Source organism: Chlorella variabilis, assembly GCF_000147415.1.
Source record: "Chlorella variabilis unplaced genomic scaffold CHLNCscaffold_4, whole genome shotgun sequence".
NCBI lineage: Eukaryota > Viridiplantae > Chlorophyta > Trebouxiophyceae > Chlorellales > Chlorellaceae > Chlorella > Chlorella variabilis.
The window spans coordinates 1,494,116-1,507,924 of NW_005435084.1; the positions used below are offsets into that span (position 1 = coordinate 1,494,116).

Sequence of the window (13,809 nt, forward strand, 5' to 3'; positions counted from 1 at the left end):
GGGAAGCATGGGGGGTCCCCCCTCCCCTCCCCGCCCCTCGCCACCATGCGCCGCACCCCCCTCTGCACCCACCATCACGCCCCGCGCCGTAAGCGCCGAGTCGATGCCCGCGGCCACCAGCACGCGCTGGAAGCGGCGCGCCGCCTCGTAATACCCCCAGTCCGTCATCTGGGCAAAGCGCTCGATGGCGGCGCCCTGCAGCGGGCGGCGGGGGAGCAATGATGGCAGCAGGTGTGGATGCAGCGTTGGCGGGAAGCGGGCGTCGAGGACGGCCAGCATTCTGTAAGCCAGGCGCGTCGGCAGCCAGCTGCGCAGCGGCAGATTGGGCGATCCAGGGCCGAGCCGAATCGGGCCGCACGCAGCTCGGCGGCGCGCCCCGGGCAGCGCTGCGCGTGTGTGTAGATGTACATCAGCGCGCCGCCGCACCCGCACGATCCAGACACGCGGCCCTGCCAGGTCCGCCTCAATCGTGAACTCCCCGATCCTGGCCTGGTTGTCGCGCTTGCCCGGCAGCACCGCCGCCGCCGCCGCCGCGCCGTCCTCAGCCTCCTCGGGCTCCTCCTCCTCGGGCAGGCCGTCCAGCACCACCCGCACCGCACGCACCAGCTCCGTCACGCCGCGCCCGCTGACCGCACTGCAGGAAGGCAGGCGGGGCGGGGAGGGTGGGAGGGCGGCGGGCGCGCCGTCGGATCGCGAGCCCAGGCGGGATGCGCCTTGCGGCACGGCGCCTGCGCCTGCAGCAGCAGCAAGCAGCGGGTGCCAGCATGCCAGCAGCAAGCAGAGGGTGCCAGCATGCCGGCAGCAAGCGGCGCGCGCCTGATGGCAAAGATGCTGCCTGGCGGCACCCCCTCCGCCGCCAGCCCCTCCCGCACATCCTCCCAGTAGTCGCTCGAGTCGGGCACATCCATCTTGTTGTAGGCCACAACCTGCGGGAGAGACGAGGGGGCACCCTTCGGTGACGCGATGGCGGCGACGACGCCGGCGGCGCGCAGCGGGGACGGCGTGGAGGCGTACAGGGGGGCAGGGGCGGGGCAGGGAGGCAGCAGCCCGGCGCCAGGGCTCCCCCACCCCGCGCGCCCCGCCTTGCGGCCGCGCCCACCTGCGGCTTTGCTGCCAGCTGCGGGTTGAACAGCTCCAGCTCCTGGCGGATGGCGCGGTAGTCCCCCATGGGGTCGGGGCTGGTGCCGTCCACCACGTGCACCAGCAGGCGGCAGCGCTGGCAGTGGCGCAGGAACTGGTGGCCCAGCCCCACCCCCGCGTGCGCCCCCTCCAGCAGCCCCGGCACGTCTGCAATGCAGGCGGGGGCGGGTGGGGATCAGGGGCGGATGCGGGATGAGCAAGGCATGTGCATGCCGCCCGCCGATCGCCTGGCCCAGGCATGGCCCGCAGCCTGCACGCACGGCGGCCCTGGGGGGCGCCCTGCCCGGCGCCCACGCGCGCAGCGCCGGCGGCGCCGCCCACCCGCAAACACGGTGGTGCGGTAGTCCAGGTTGCACACGCCCAGGTTGGGGACCAGCGTGGTGAAGGGATAATCAGCTATCTTGGGCTTGGCCGCGCTCACCACGCTGCAGGGGGGGCAGGGCGAGGAGGAGCGCGCGGCGCAGCATAGCACAGCACAGCAGGGGGAGGGGTGTTGACCGGCAGCCGGGGCGAGGCGCGAGGGAGCGGCAGCCGTGCCGCGCAGGCGGCTTAGGCGGCAGCTGCCCAGCCCCGGCGCCACCCACGTACATCACAAACCAAAGAACCGCCTGCCCACCTCAGCAGCGTGCTCTTCCCGGCGTTGGGGCAGCCGATGATTCCCACATCCGCCACCAGCTTCAGCTCCAGATCGATCCACACCTCCTGGCCCTGCACACACACACACGAGGCAAGGCACGGCGACAGCTGGGCAAGGCGCCAGCTGGGCGCGTGCCTCCCACACCATGCTGGCTGCCAACCCCAGGGCTGGCCGCTGCACTGCAGCGGGGGCTGGCCGGAGCCCAGGCCCCCGCTGTCCTGAAACACTCCATCCCACCAAACATGCGCACGCTCCCACACACACGAGCACACACACACACGCACACACAAGCAGCCTCCCCACCTTCTCCCCAAACTCCGCCAGCGCGGGCGCCGTGTTGCGGGCGGTCTTGAAGGCCAGGTTGCCGCGCCCGCCGCGCCCGCCTGGCGCCACCAGCGCGCGGTCCCCCGGCCGCAGCAGCTCGTGAAGAACAGGCGCCCCCTCCCCAGCACCCCGCTCCCGCACCGTGGTGCCCGGCGGCACGCGCACCACCAGGTCTCGGGCGTTGGCGCCGTGCATGTCGCTGCCCTGGCCGGGCACGCCGTGGTCCGCCCTGCAGCAGGAGGAGAGGAGCAGCCACGGCGGCGGCACATGCTCAGGTTGGGGCCGCCCACACGAGGCGCAGCCCCCACGGCACCCTGCTGCGGCCAGCCAGCTGCAGCTCTGCCTCCAACACGCCACCACCACCGCGGCGCCCCGCGCTGCCCCTCCCCGCCGCCCCCCAGCCGCACCTGAAGTGCACTTGGCGGCGGAAGGCCATGAGGGAGTTGAGCGCCGGGTCGGCTTCCAAGTACACGCTGCCGCCGTTGCCGCCGTTGCCGCCCGAGGGGCCGCCCCGGGGCACGTACTTCTCGCGGCGGAAGGCCACGCAGCCGCGGCCGCCGTCGCCACCCTTGACGTAGATGCGGGCGGTGTCGAAGCAGCGCACCTCGGCGGGCAGGCGCTTGCCTGCGGCGGGGGCCGAGGTCGAGGCGCCGCCGCCCTCCTCGTCGCCGCTGTCGTAAGAACCACGGGCTGACCCCGACGCCGCCTCCTCCGCCTCCAGCCGGGCCAGTGCCTCCTGCTCCTGCTCAAAGGTCACCCAGGTGGCGGGGGGGCCGTCGTCGTCCAGATCCAACAGCTCGCCGTCCCCGCTGCTCCCCGCCGGCTGCCAGTCATCGCCCTCAAACGCCTCGCCCCCCAGCGCCAGCTGCGGCGGGTCCTCCGGCGGCGCGGTGGCCTGCAGATGACTAAGGAGGCGGCAGGGATGCTGAAGGGGAGCTCGATGGGATATGCAATTACTGTAGGAGCGCGCGTGCTGCCTGCCGCTAAGCGGTGCCGCCGCCGCCAGTGAGGTGCCCATACCTGTTGCGTCCTCTTGCCGCGCATTGCCCATGTGATGGCCTGGGAGCCGCGCCTGGCCCTCTGCAAGCCCTGGGAGCTTGCAGGCGCACACACATGCAAGGGCTGCCGAGGTGGGGCACCCACGCAGGGCACCACGCCCGTGGGCGCTGCCATTTTTATATGAAAGCAACTGCTCGCAACACGTTGGTCTGGCGAAGCAGCCCTGCGGTGGTTATCGGGGCAGAGTTTGCCTGGCGGCTGGTCCGCTCCTGCTGCTCGGTACTCTGGATGGAGTTGTGGGCACTACGTCTACAATTATTTGTGTGTCTTGCATGGCTGTTTCTTGCAAAGACATTTTTTGCGCCCTGCCAGCCTGGCACCGACACCCTGAGCCACAGTGTTTCTGAAAGCTGGCGAAATCGCCAAATGCTGGCGAAATCGGGCAAAAAACGGCTCTGGCTGGCGATTGGCCGAAGGCCATCGCCAGCCAGAGCTGGCGAAATGAGGGCAGGCGGCAGGGCATGGTCGCCAGCCCGTCGCCAGCCCCCATGACTGGCATCGCCAATATATTGAGGGAAAATGGCCAAATTTCCTCAGGAACTTCATTCCATAGTGTTAAAAAAGCGCCAGCTTTCTGGGGGCTTCGCCCCCAGTCCCCCATAAAGGGAGGCAAGTGCCGACAAAGCAACGGCGGCACCGCATGCGTCCGCTGCGCCGCGCCAGGCGCAAGGGTGGTTCCCCCGCATTTCGCCAACCCCCACTGTGCCATCGCCAGTTGATTGGCGAAATTTGGATGCGACAGCGGTCCTCATCGCCAGCCCATCGCCAACGCTGCCACGAGGGCCAGAAACACTGCTGAGCCAAAACCCGGGGTTGGCAGACCTGCCATCGCCTGCAATGCAATGAGATCGAAGCGTTTGGCGCTGCTAGCGCTCCTGACTCTGCTGCTGGCCTGCGCCACTGTGCGGTGCCAGCAGGGGCCGGGGGAGGAGGCTGAGGACCTGGAGGAGGAGCCCAAAGGCAAGGGGGTGCACCAGCCGCTCGGTGTTGCCCGCCCCAGTGGAACAAGGGCTCTGCGGGCGTGTTGCGCGAGTGGTTGATCCGATGTTGGTAGCAGCGTTACGAGCTTCTCTGGCGTGCCGCCCGCTGTGTTGCAGGCAAGCCAGCCACCGCCGCAACTGGCCAGCGCGGCAAGGCGGCGGGAGCGGTGGGTGTGGCCGAGAACGAGGAGGAGGCGGAGCCGCTGGAGGATCCCGACCCTCTGGTGGACGAGGCGGAGCAGAAGAAGCTGGATGAGGCTCTGTCCAAGGAGCTGAAGCTGGTGGAGCAGGCGCAGGCTCAGCGCCAGCTCAACGCCACCGCCGCCAAGCAGCTGGTGGTGCACGCGGCCATCGTGCCAGAGGCGCCCCAGGCTGTGCTGTGGGCTGGAGACGCCGATGTGGCTACCACAGGTGGGGGAGAGGCGGCGGTGCAAGAAAAGTCGAGGGTGGCATGACGGCGTGGCGTGCATGGCTGAGCCCCGGGCAGGGATGGGGGCCACCACGATTTGATCTGATACGCATGCCTGCTCCCTGCCTGCCTGCCTGGCCTGCAGGCGCCTGCGAGGACGACATCGAGCGCTTCTGCGCCAAGGTGGAGCCGGGGGAGGGGCGCCTGTCGCGGTGCCTGTCGGCGCAGATGGAGGCGGAGGCGGGGGGCGATGCCGAGGGTGAGCCAGAGCGGGGGCGTCGCTCAGGCGCATGGCCAGGGCTGTCGCAATCCTGGGATGCATGCCACTCCCCCTGTGCCCGCCACGCTCACGCCCACCTCCTCCCCACCCCCACCTGCATCTGCATCCCCTGCATCCGCTCGCCACACCCTGCCCGTCTGCCACCGCACCACGTGCTTTCACCGCCGCCTCCACCGCCACCCCCTGCTGCCCCGATGGCCCTGCGCCTCCCCCGCAGCCGACGACACCGTATCTGGCGAGTGCCGGCAGGAGCTGGCCTCCTTCAAGGCGGACCGCGCCACCAACGTGAACAAGGACGTGCCGCTGGCGCTGGCCTGCCGCCGCGACATCCGCCGCCACTGCCGCCCCAAGAGCCTGAGGAACGGCCCGGCCGCCATCATGGACTGCCTGCGCAAGAAGCGGAAGAAGGTGTGGGGGGCGCGGCTGGGGCGGCCAGGGGCTGGCACGTGCCAGTGGCAGGCCGTTTGATGCAATAAAAAGCTGCCAGGCCCGAGGCTGGGGGCCTCATGCTGGGCGCCCGTCCCGCCCGTCCCGCCCACCCGGGGCTGCCACCCTCCCGGGGCAGCCCAGCTGCTGGCCGCTCAGTGCGCCTTGTGCTTCCTCTGGCTGACCTTGCCCTGCCTCGCCGCCCGGCGGCCCACCCCCGCTGGCGCAGCTGTCTCGCAAGTGTGCGGGGGCGGTGTTTGAGGAGGAGGAGGAGGAGGCTAAAGACTTCAGGCTCAACTTGCAGCTGGCCAAGGCATGCGGGCAGGATGCAGGTGCGCAGGGCGGGCAGGGCGGTGATGGCAGGTGGTGGCGGTGCGTGGTGGAGCGTGTGCGGTGGTGGGGCGGCAGGCCCGTGTGCTGGATGGCCACACGCCGCCCCCCTGGGCGCTGGGCTGCTGACCGCGGATTGGGCCACCCTCAGTCCCCCTCCCCTCCTCCTCCCTCCCCGCAGAGCTGCTGTGTGCCGACGTGGACCCAGAGGAGGAGGGCGCAGCCACAGAGTGCCTGGTGGGCGACGTCTGCGCCTGCCGCCACCACAGCCTCGCTCCCTGCTCGCCTGGCTGCCCGCCCGCTGCCCCGGCCTGCCTGCTGCCCATCCTTCCTGACCTGCCGTGCACGCTGTGGCTCCCCCCTGCCCGCCTGCCCGCCTGCCTGCTCGCAGATCGAGAAGCGGGAGTACGCCAGCGTGTTTTGCCAGGAGGAGCTGGAGCGGTGGGAGGTGCAGCGCGCCGACGACGTGCGCCTCGACCGCCACCTCTATCATGCCTGCTCCGCTGAGCTGCGCAGCGTGTGCGCCGATGTGGAGCCAGGCGCGCGAGAGGGGAGGGGCATCGCGGGCGCGAGGGTTCTGCACACATGTACACACATGGCGGGATGGCTGGCCGGGCCGGGCAGGTGCGATTCGGGGTGCCGAGCTCTTGCGCGGCGTCCCTGATGGCCGCCGCCCTCCGCTGCCCGCCTGCCTGCCTCCCCGCCTCCTGCGGCTGCAGGGGACGGCCTGATGGAGGAGTGCCTGCAGGACAGGCGGGAGGGGGGCGGCTTCTCGGCGCGGTGCCGGCACGCGGTGGAGGCGCGCATGGAGCGGCAGGCGGCCGACTTCCAGCTCAACTACGGGCTGAGGTGGGGCCTGGCGTGTGCGTGTGTGTGGGTGGGTGGGTGCGTGTGTGTGGACTGTGCGCTGGGATGCGTGGGCTGTGTGCCCCGGGGGGGCGGGCTTGTGTGTGGGTGGGCCTGTGTGGACTGTGTGCTGGCCGGATGTGCGGGGCTGGGTGGGCTTGTGCGGGGCTGGGCCTGGCATGCCGGGCTTGGTGGCCTGGCGGGCAGGCTGCCGGCAGGTGGCTCTCCATTTGCGTGGGCTGCGCGGCAGAGGCCGCCGCTCGTGGCGTCGTGGCCCGCCTCACACATTCATGCGCGCCACCCGTTGCCCGTCTGTGCGCGCAGGGAGTACTGCGCGGACGACATTGAGGAGCTGTGCAAGGAGCAGGCGCAGCAGATTGCCATGGCTGAGGGGTATGGCGCGGACAGCCAGGTCATCGCCTGCCTCGAGGTGGGTGGGTGGGTGGGCGGGACCGGCTGGCAGGGACACGGCAGCCAGCAGGACAGGAGCCTGGGGAGGCAGCTGGCGGCGACAGGGGGTGCAGGTGGTGGTGGGCGTGTGGCTGCTGCCCCCTTGGCAGTCTGGTGGACCCATGCCCCGCCCCCCGCTGCCCCGCTGCCCCACCGCCCGCAGACCCAGCGCGAGCGCATCACCAGCAAGCGGTGCCGTGAGGGGGTGCACCGCCAGATGGAGCACGAGGCCGAGGACATTCGCTTCGACCACCAGCTGGCAAAGGCGTGCCACAGGTGGGGCACGGGCGGGACAAGGGTGGGATGGGCCTGGCTGGCCGCGGTCGGTTGGGCGGCGCGGGGCTGGTGGCGGCGGGGGGGCAGGCTGGCCCTGGCGAGGAGTGTTGCCGATGAGGGGGAGTCGCCTGGTTGGGGAGCGGGCAGGGGATGGCGCGCTGCCCTGGCCTGGCCCATGCCTCACACAACCCCCGCTGCCCCCTTGCGCGCCCCCTGCCCTGCAGCGACGTCAAGCTGTTCTGCGCGCAGGTGGTGCCCGGCTCGGCGCGCGTCATCCACTGCCTGCAGGACAACAGAGACAGGCTGGCGCAGGCCTGCTCCTCCCAGCTGTTCGACCATGAGGTCATGCTGGCAGGTGGGCAGGCCTGGGCGGGGTGGCTTGGCCTGACGCTGCAAGCGGGCACGCGGGCAGCAGCATGCCCCGCATGTGCGGCGCCCTCCGCGCTGCCGCTGGCCCCAGCGCATTCGTCTGCCCTACCCGCCTCACCCGCCTCCTCACCTGGCTCGCTCGCCCAGCCGCCCACACCCAGCTCACCCATCAGCCACACCCTCGCTCCCCACCCCACACCCACCGCCCACACCCACCGCACCCCACCCCACCCCCCCGTGCTGCAGAGGACATTGACTTCAAGTACCCGCTGCGCCGGTCGTGCGTGGTGGAGATCGACATCTTCTGCGCACGCGTGCCCCACGGCCACGCGCGCATCGTGCGCTGCCTGCAGGTGCGCGGGCGCGGGGGGCGGCGGCGGCGGCGGTTGTGGGCGGTGTGGAGTGCGGGCAGGGGCGCCCTGTCATCTGCCAGCTCGCTCGCGCAGCGCAAGAAGCATCCTGGTGCAAAGGGAGTGCCTTGCTGGCTTGCTGGCGCTGCCTGTTGGCATCACATGTACTGCCTGCTGTACTGCCTGCTGTACTGCCTGCAGGACAACCTGGAGGATGGCGAGATGTCTGTGGAGTGCAGGGAGGAAGTGAGGCGGGACCAGGTGGGTAGCGCCCCAGGCCGGGGCGGGCAGGGAGCCACGGCCCGCCCCTTCCGGCCTGGCCAGGCGGAAAACTGGTGGCAGCCGGAGCTCCGCAATGCCGAGCGCATGCCAACACGCACACACGCACCATCCTGCTCCACAGTTTGCCTCCTCAATCGATTATCGGCTCAACTACCGGCTGAGGAAGGCCTGCACCGCAGACGTCGCCTCCCTGTGCAAGAGTGAGGGCACGCCGCGCTGCGCCACCTCAGCCGCCGCTGCCGCTGCCGCGCCGCCGCCGCTCCCGCGACGCTCTGCAGCGCCGCGTGCGGCACGCCCCCAGGTTGCCTGCTGGCCCGCCTGCGCCAGCCACGCCGGGCCTCCCAGCACGGCGCGCTCAAGTGCCGGCCGTGCACTCCCGCCTGCCCGCCTGCAGGCGCCCAGCAGATGTGCCTGGGGCGGCAGTGCCTGGGGCAGGTGCTGGACTGCCTGCGGGAGAAGCAGGAGGAGCTGCGGGGGGAGGAGTGCCGCCACGAGGTGTTCAAGGCAATGGAGATGGAGGCAAGCAGGGGGATTGGAGGGAGGCGGGCAGCCACCTGCCTGCCTGCCTGGGGCCTGCTCGTCTCACCGCTGCTGCTGTGGCCTGCTCCTCTCACCTCACCTCACCTCACCTGCTGGCTGACACGCTGGCTTTGTGTGCATCTTCGTCCGCCTGCCGCGCTATTGCTTGCTCACTCCGCCGGCACCTCCCCCCACACGCACAGCCGCACATGTGCACACCACCGCCACCAGTCATGCACACCCGCCCGCCCTCCCTCCCCACAGGCCGCCGACTTCCGAAACGACCACCAGACCCGCCAGGCGTGCGAGAAGGATGCGGAGAGGCTGTGCCGGGGCGTGGAGCCGGGGCAGGGGCGCATGCACCGCTGCCTGCAGTCGCACCTCTTTGACCTGAGGTGGGGGCAGGGGGGCGGACAGGCAGGGGGCAGGCAAGGGCTGGGGCAGGGGAGGTTGTATGCACAAAATGCATGGCTGGGCTCTGCGGCAGCCCACCATCTGTGGGCATGAGCATGCGCAGCCAGTGGCCCTGAGGGAAGCAGCTTCCCCGCAAGCCCCCGCCTGCGCTGGCGGGTGCGCTCAGCGGGCTGCCCCGCCCCCGCTGCCGCAGCCCCAAGTGCCGGCAGCGGGAGCTGCGGGCCACCATCCTCCAGTCGCGCGACATCCGCCTGCAGCCGGCCCTGATGGCGGCCTGCTCCCAGGAGATGGCGGTGTACTGCGAGGAGGTGGAGCCAGGTGGGCGGTGGGAGTGTGTGTGTACGTGGAAAGCGGATTGGGGTGTCAGGTGCCTCCCTGCTGCATGCCCAAAGCGGCATGGTTGGGCACAGGGCTGCGCTTGCGTTGCGAGCTGCGGGGAGGCCTGCCCTGTCGATTCACGTATCGCCGACGGCCCCAGCCTGTGCGCCTGCCTGGCCGGCTGCCCCTCTGCAGCCAAGGGGCGGATGCAGCGATGCCTGGCCGAGAATATGAGCAAGGGAGGGTTCAGGTGGGCGCCCCGCCAAGCGCTGCGGCAGCCTCTGCCTTGCCCGGTGTGCGGCGCTGCGGCCTCGCCACTCCAGCTGCGCCCCACCCCCATGCCATGACACCTTGGCAGCAGCCTGGTTGTGTGCCGTGTGCGGGCTGCGCTGCCTCCCTGGAGCCCCCTCTCTCCCCACCTTCGCGCCCACCCTTGCACCTCCTGCCCCACCGCGCACCTCCTCCCACGCTCTGCAGCAACGAGTGCCGCCTGGAGCTGAGCGGGCGCATGGGGGGCGCCCAGGTGGACTATCGGCTCGACTACGGGCTGTCCACCTCGTGCCGCGTGGATGTGGAGGCTCTGTGCAAGGCAGAGGCGGCGGAGCAGAAGCCCGGTGGCGTGCTGGCCTGCCTGGCTGCCAAGTTCAAGCTGCTGGCAGGTGCGGCGGGGCAGGGTGGTGCAGGATGATGGTGTGTACGTGCGTGTGTGAAAAGCACGCAGCAGTGCAAGGCAGCTTGCCCATTGTTGCACCACGGAGCTACCTGCCCCAAGCTGCCTGCCCTGCTGTGGCTACGGGCTCGTCCCTGGCGCTGCGAGTGCGGCGGCCGCCGCTGTGTGCAGCGCCCTAGCTCATTCGTGCCCCCCCCGTCCCGCAGAGCCCTGCCAGGACGAGCTCAACCGCTTTGTGCGGCTGGCGCTGTGGAACTACCGCAAGGGGGGCGCGCTGACGCGGCAGTGCGACGCAGATGTGCAGGTGGATGCGCTGAGGGGGCCTGCTGCCGGCAATCCCGGCTCGGACGGGTTGGCGTGCTGGAGCGCCCGCCGACCCTGCAGCGTTCCTTGTGGGCATCAGCATGCACATGGTGCTGCTGACGGCTGCCCCTGCGGCTTTTCTGCCTGTTTCCCCTGGTGCCCGCAGGCCCGCTGCCCGGCAGCTGCCAAGCAGCAGCAGCGCGGCATGTTCCGTGGCGGTATGGTCGGCAAGTGCCTGGCCAAGCAGGTGGTGCAGGGGCACCAGCTGGCGGGCGGCTGCCGCACGCTGGTGCTGGTGGCGGCGCCGCGCAACGTGCGAGCCATGTTTGACCGCAGCATGAGCCTGGAGGCGGTGGCGGGCAAGGTGGCGCAGGTGGGCACGCAGCGGGGGTCAGCAGGGGGGAGGGGGCCCTGGGGTTGTGATTCTTGGTGGCGCTGAGCAGGCCTCCTGCGCATCCCTGAAACATGGCTTGCTGGCCCGGTCTCAGGCATGTGCCTCAGCCGCCGACCGGCAGCTTCATTGCTCCTGCGCCTCGCCGTGCTCCTGCTCCGCGCCGCGCAGATTGCGCACGCTGCGGGGCTGAGCGCCGCGTTTGTGGACCCAAAGGCGCGCGGCATGCATGCCATCACCGTCACCGGCTGGGTGGCCGTCGCCTGCGTGTGCGCCATGGTGCTGGTGGTGCTGGGCATGCTGACGTTTGCGCTGTGGCGCTGGTCCTGCGGGGTACGGCGCCAGCACCAGTACGCCGCCGTCGGCAGCTACAAGCAGGGCGATGTGTAGGAGCGGCGACGTGTGGAGAGGGAGCAGTGCTGGGGCTGGCAGGCCGGCGACTGGCCGGGAAGCGCAGGGATTGCACCCCCTTGCTTGCCGCCTTGCCATGCTATGCGCTTGCATGGTCCACTTGATGCGTCACTTGTGTCAACATCACTTGTGTCTACATCATTTTGATGCACAGAAGCACGGCAGGCAGGAGGCGGTGGCGGTGCACCACCCGCAGCCAGCGGCGGACGCCCTGTATCAATTTGCCATGATCCGGCTGGCATGTACTGCATCAAACACCCCGCGCCCCGGAGCTGTCTTTTGTTAGGTGACGGTGTCCCATGCTGAGGTGGAACCCCCGCGGCCCACCCAACAGAGCTCTCATCACTCATCTTCGCGCGGCTAAGAAGCTGATCGTTGCCTATCACCTGAATTGCACAACAACTGAGGGCTGAGCCGCGCTGTTCAAGTCCCGACGCGTCATGGCTTGGAAGGCTGTCCTGCTGCTGCTCGGGCTTCTGGTGCCTGCGGCACTGGCCGCTGACTGCACCACGAACTTGACAGGTGAGCGTGGGACAGAAATGGGGACACTGCCGGCACGCGGCCTTGAACCCAACACACTGGGCCCCGCCCTTTGCGGGGCGCCGGGTGCCTGTGAATCGTCAGCCAATGCAGATCGGCGCCTGCCCTGGGGTGGATCGTTGCTGGCTGACGGTGGGGAACTGGCGGCGCCGGCGCCCAGCCGCCTCCCGCCTCCCACACCACTCTGCCCAACTTTCGCCGTTCTGCAGGCACCGCCGGCTCCGTGATCTGCACGGGCAACGTGCCGAAGGATATCAACGACCCGCCGCAGAGCTGGGACGCCGCGCTGGCCCCGCTGGCCAACGCCACCGCCGTCAAGGTTGAGTTCCGCGACGTGCGCCCCTTCTCAGCCGTCTCCTTCACGCGCGCCCTGGACATCGTGCTGGGGGTGGGGGCCAGCGGCTTCACAGGCTCCGTGGACGTGCTGCTCACCAACTGCAGCATGAAGGGCGCGGAGGTGAGCTGGGTGTGGGCAGGCTCCTGACTGCGTTGGCACCGCAGCTGCCCTCGTGGCAGGCAGCCTGGGTCAGCCTGCTCGGCACCATGTGGATCCAAGTCCTGGCCATGTCCGCCTCTCCTCCCCCCCGCCTGCAGCTGGACTATGCCGCCGTCGCGGCGCTGGCGGGGACCAAGAGCTACTCGGTTCGGGTGCAGGACAGCGAGTTCATCGGCAACCAGATGAACGTGACGGGCGCCTTTGCAGCGGAGAGCGACTTCTCCCTCTCCATGCAGGTCACTGGGACATGTGAGTGAGAAAGGGGTGGGCAAGGCTGAGGGGTGCGGAAGAATGGAGGTGTGAGGCGGTCCGGTCGGCAGCACCGCTCCTCTTCGCCTGACCCCGCGCCTCCTCGCCCCTCCCGCGCCCTGCCCCGTGCAGCCATCAACAGGAACAAGCTGATGGCGTTTGGGCTGGCAGCTGTGGGCGCCGCCGGCACCGCCTCCATCTCTGTGACTGAGGGCAGCGAGGTGGAGCGGAATGAGGTGTGTCGGGCTGTGCAGAGAGAGAGAGAGAGAGCGTGTGTGTGTGTGCGTGTGCGCGCACGCGCGCGCGCATGAGGTGGTTCAAGGCGTCGGGCCACCGCTGGCTGTTGCGGCAGCCTGGGGTCTGTTGCGCACTAGGAGCAGGAGGGCTTGAGCAGCGTGCCGCCTCCCCGCCCCTCCCCACTTGCAGGTGTACCTGCTTGGCGCGCTGGCTGTGGGCGGCGGTGCCTCCCTCTCCATCCAGCTGGCCTCGTCCAACATCACCCGAAACGACCTTTACCAGGTCAGCCACACCACGCCCGCCTGCCCTCGCCGCCGCCCGGGCCCTCTCCTGCGGCCCCGCCTCGCCTCGCCCCGCCTCGCCCTGCCTGCCTGCGTCTGTCGTCTCGCAGGCACAGCCTCTCATAGCGTCCTCCAAGCCATGCTGACTCGTGCCCGTCCCCTGCCCCCGCCACCCCGCACGCCCGCGCTGCCCGCAGATGGGCCTGGTGGCGGTGGGCGGCCAGGCCTCTGCCTCGGTCACCGGCGCCGACGAGCCCGGCGTGACTGTGGAGGGCAACAGCCAGGAGTCTAAGGTGCAGGTGGTGGCGCAGCAGCCGCTGGTGGCCTCTGTGCTGGAAGTGGTGATGGGCCTAGGTGGGTGGGCTGCCGCCGCCAGCCGCGCACGCCGCCACCGCCGCTGCTGCTGCTAGGGACGGCGCAGGGATGCGGCTGCGCCCGCGGCTGCCTTGCCAGCCCCTCGACGCCTCGCCCACCACCCCCAAGCAGCGTCGATGCCCGTGCGTCGCCGGCACGCCCTGTGCAGCCGCGGCTGCCCGCCTGCCTGGCAACCCGCCTCACGCCGCCGTGCCCCTCTGCTGCCTGCAGGCTTCAACCAGTCTAGCTTTGACCTGGGCGCCGCGCTGACGCAGGCCCAGGGCGAGATCTGCTCGCTGCTGGCGGGCCTGAATGCGTCGGCCGCCTCCACCCCCGCCGACGAGCTCGCCACCATGCAGGCACTGGCCAGCCAGGTGCGCGTCAGCTGCTGCTGCCGGTCCTGCTGCTGGCTCCCCTGTCCTGCCTGGTCCTGCTGCTGTTGGTTCCCTGCCAGTTACCGGGCAGGTG

The 13,809-nt window shown here is 70.4% G+C and overlaps 2 protein-coding genes across 2 annotated transcripts in view; one reads left to right on the forward strand and one right to left on the reverse strand.

Annotated features, from left to right (window-relative positions):
* CHLNCDRAFT_8434 (hypothetical protein) overlaps positions 1–2,705 on the reverse strand; it is a gene marked incomplete at both ends in the record, with an annotated part of 2,904 nt that extends 199 nt beyond the window's left edge. Inside the window, 7 exons of the mRNA XM_005850314.1 lie at positions 73–195; positions 636–926; positions 1,100–1,287; positions 1,462–1,565; positions 1,757–1,848; positions 2,081–2,330; positions 2,509–2,705. Coding sequence (XP_005850376.1) covers positions 73–195; positions 636–926; positions 1,100–1,287; positions 1,462–1,565; positions 1,757–1,848; positions 2,081–2,330; positions 2,509–2,705 — 1,245 coding nt within the window. The remainder of the gene's footprint in view (positions 1–72; positions 196–635; positions 927–1,099; positions 1,288–1,461; positions 1,566–1,756; positions 1,849–2,080; positions 2,331–2,508) is intronic.
* A 1,297-nt stretch (positions 2,706–4,002) lies between these two features.
* On the forward strand, positions 4,003–11,334 carry CHLNCDRAFT_57100 (hypothetical protein; the record flags this gene model as incomplete). The annotated part of the gene is made up of 22 exons (XM_005850071.1): positions 4,003–4,144; positions 4,258–4,551; positions 4,695–4,808; positions 5,047–5,237; positions 5,485–5,587; positions 5,767–5,822; positions 5,977–6,172; positions 6,305–6,434; positions 6,756–6,861; positions 7,045–7,157; positions 7,382–7,512; positions 7,773–7,879; positions 8,078–8,137; positions 8,280–8,358; positions 8,553–8,653; positions 8,942–9,072; positions 9,285–9,409; positions 9,605–9,659; positions 9,887–10,068; positions 10,286–10,383; positions 10,549–10,755; positions 10,945–11,334. The coding sequence occupies 22 exons, from the start codon at positions 4,003–4,005 to the stop codon at positions 11,161–11,163; spliced, it is 2,940 nt and encodes a 979-aa protein (XP_005850133.1). The 3' UTR covers positions 11,164–11,334.
* Between the last annotated feature and the right edge of the window lie 2,475 nt (positions 11,335–13,809).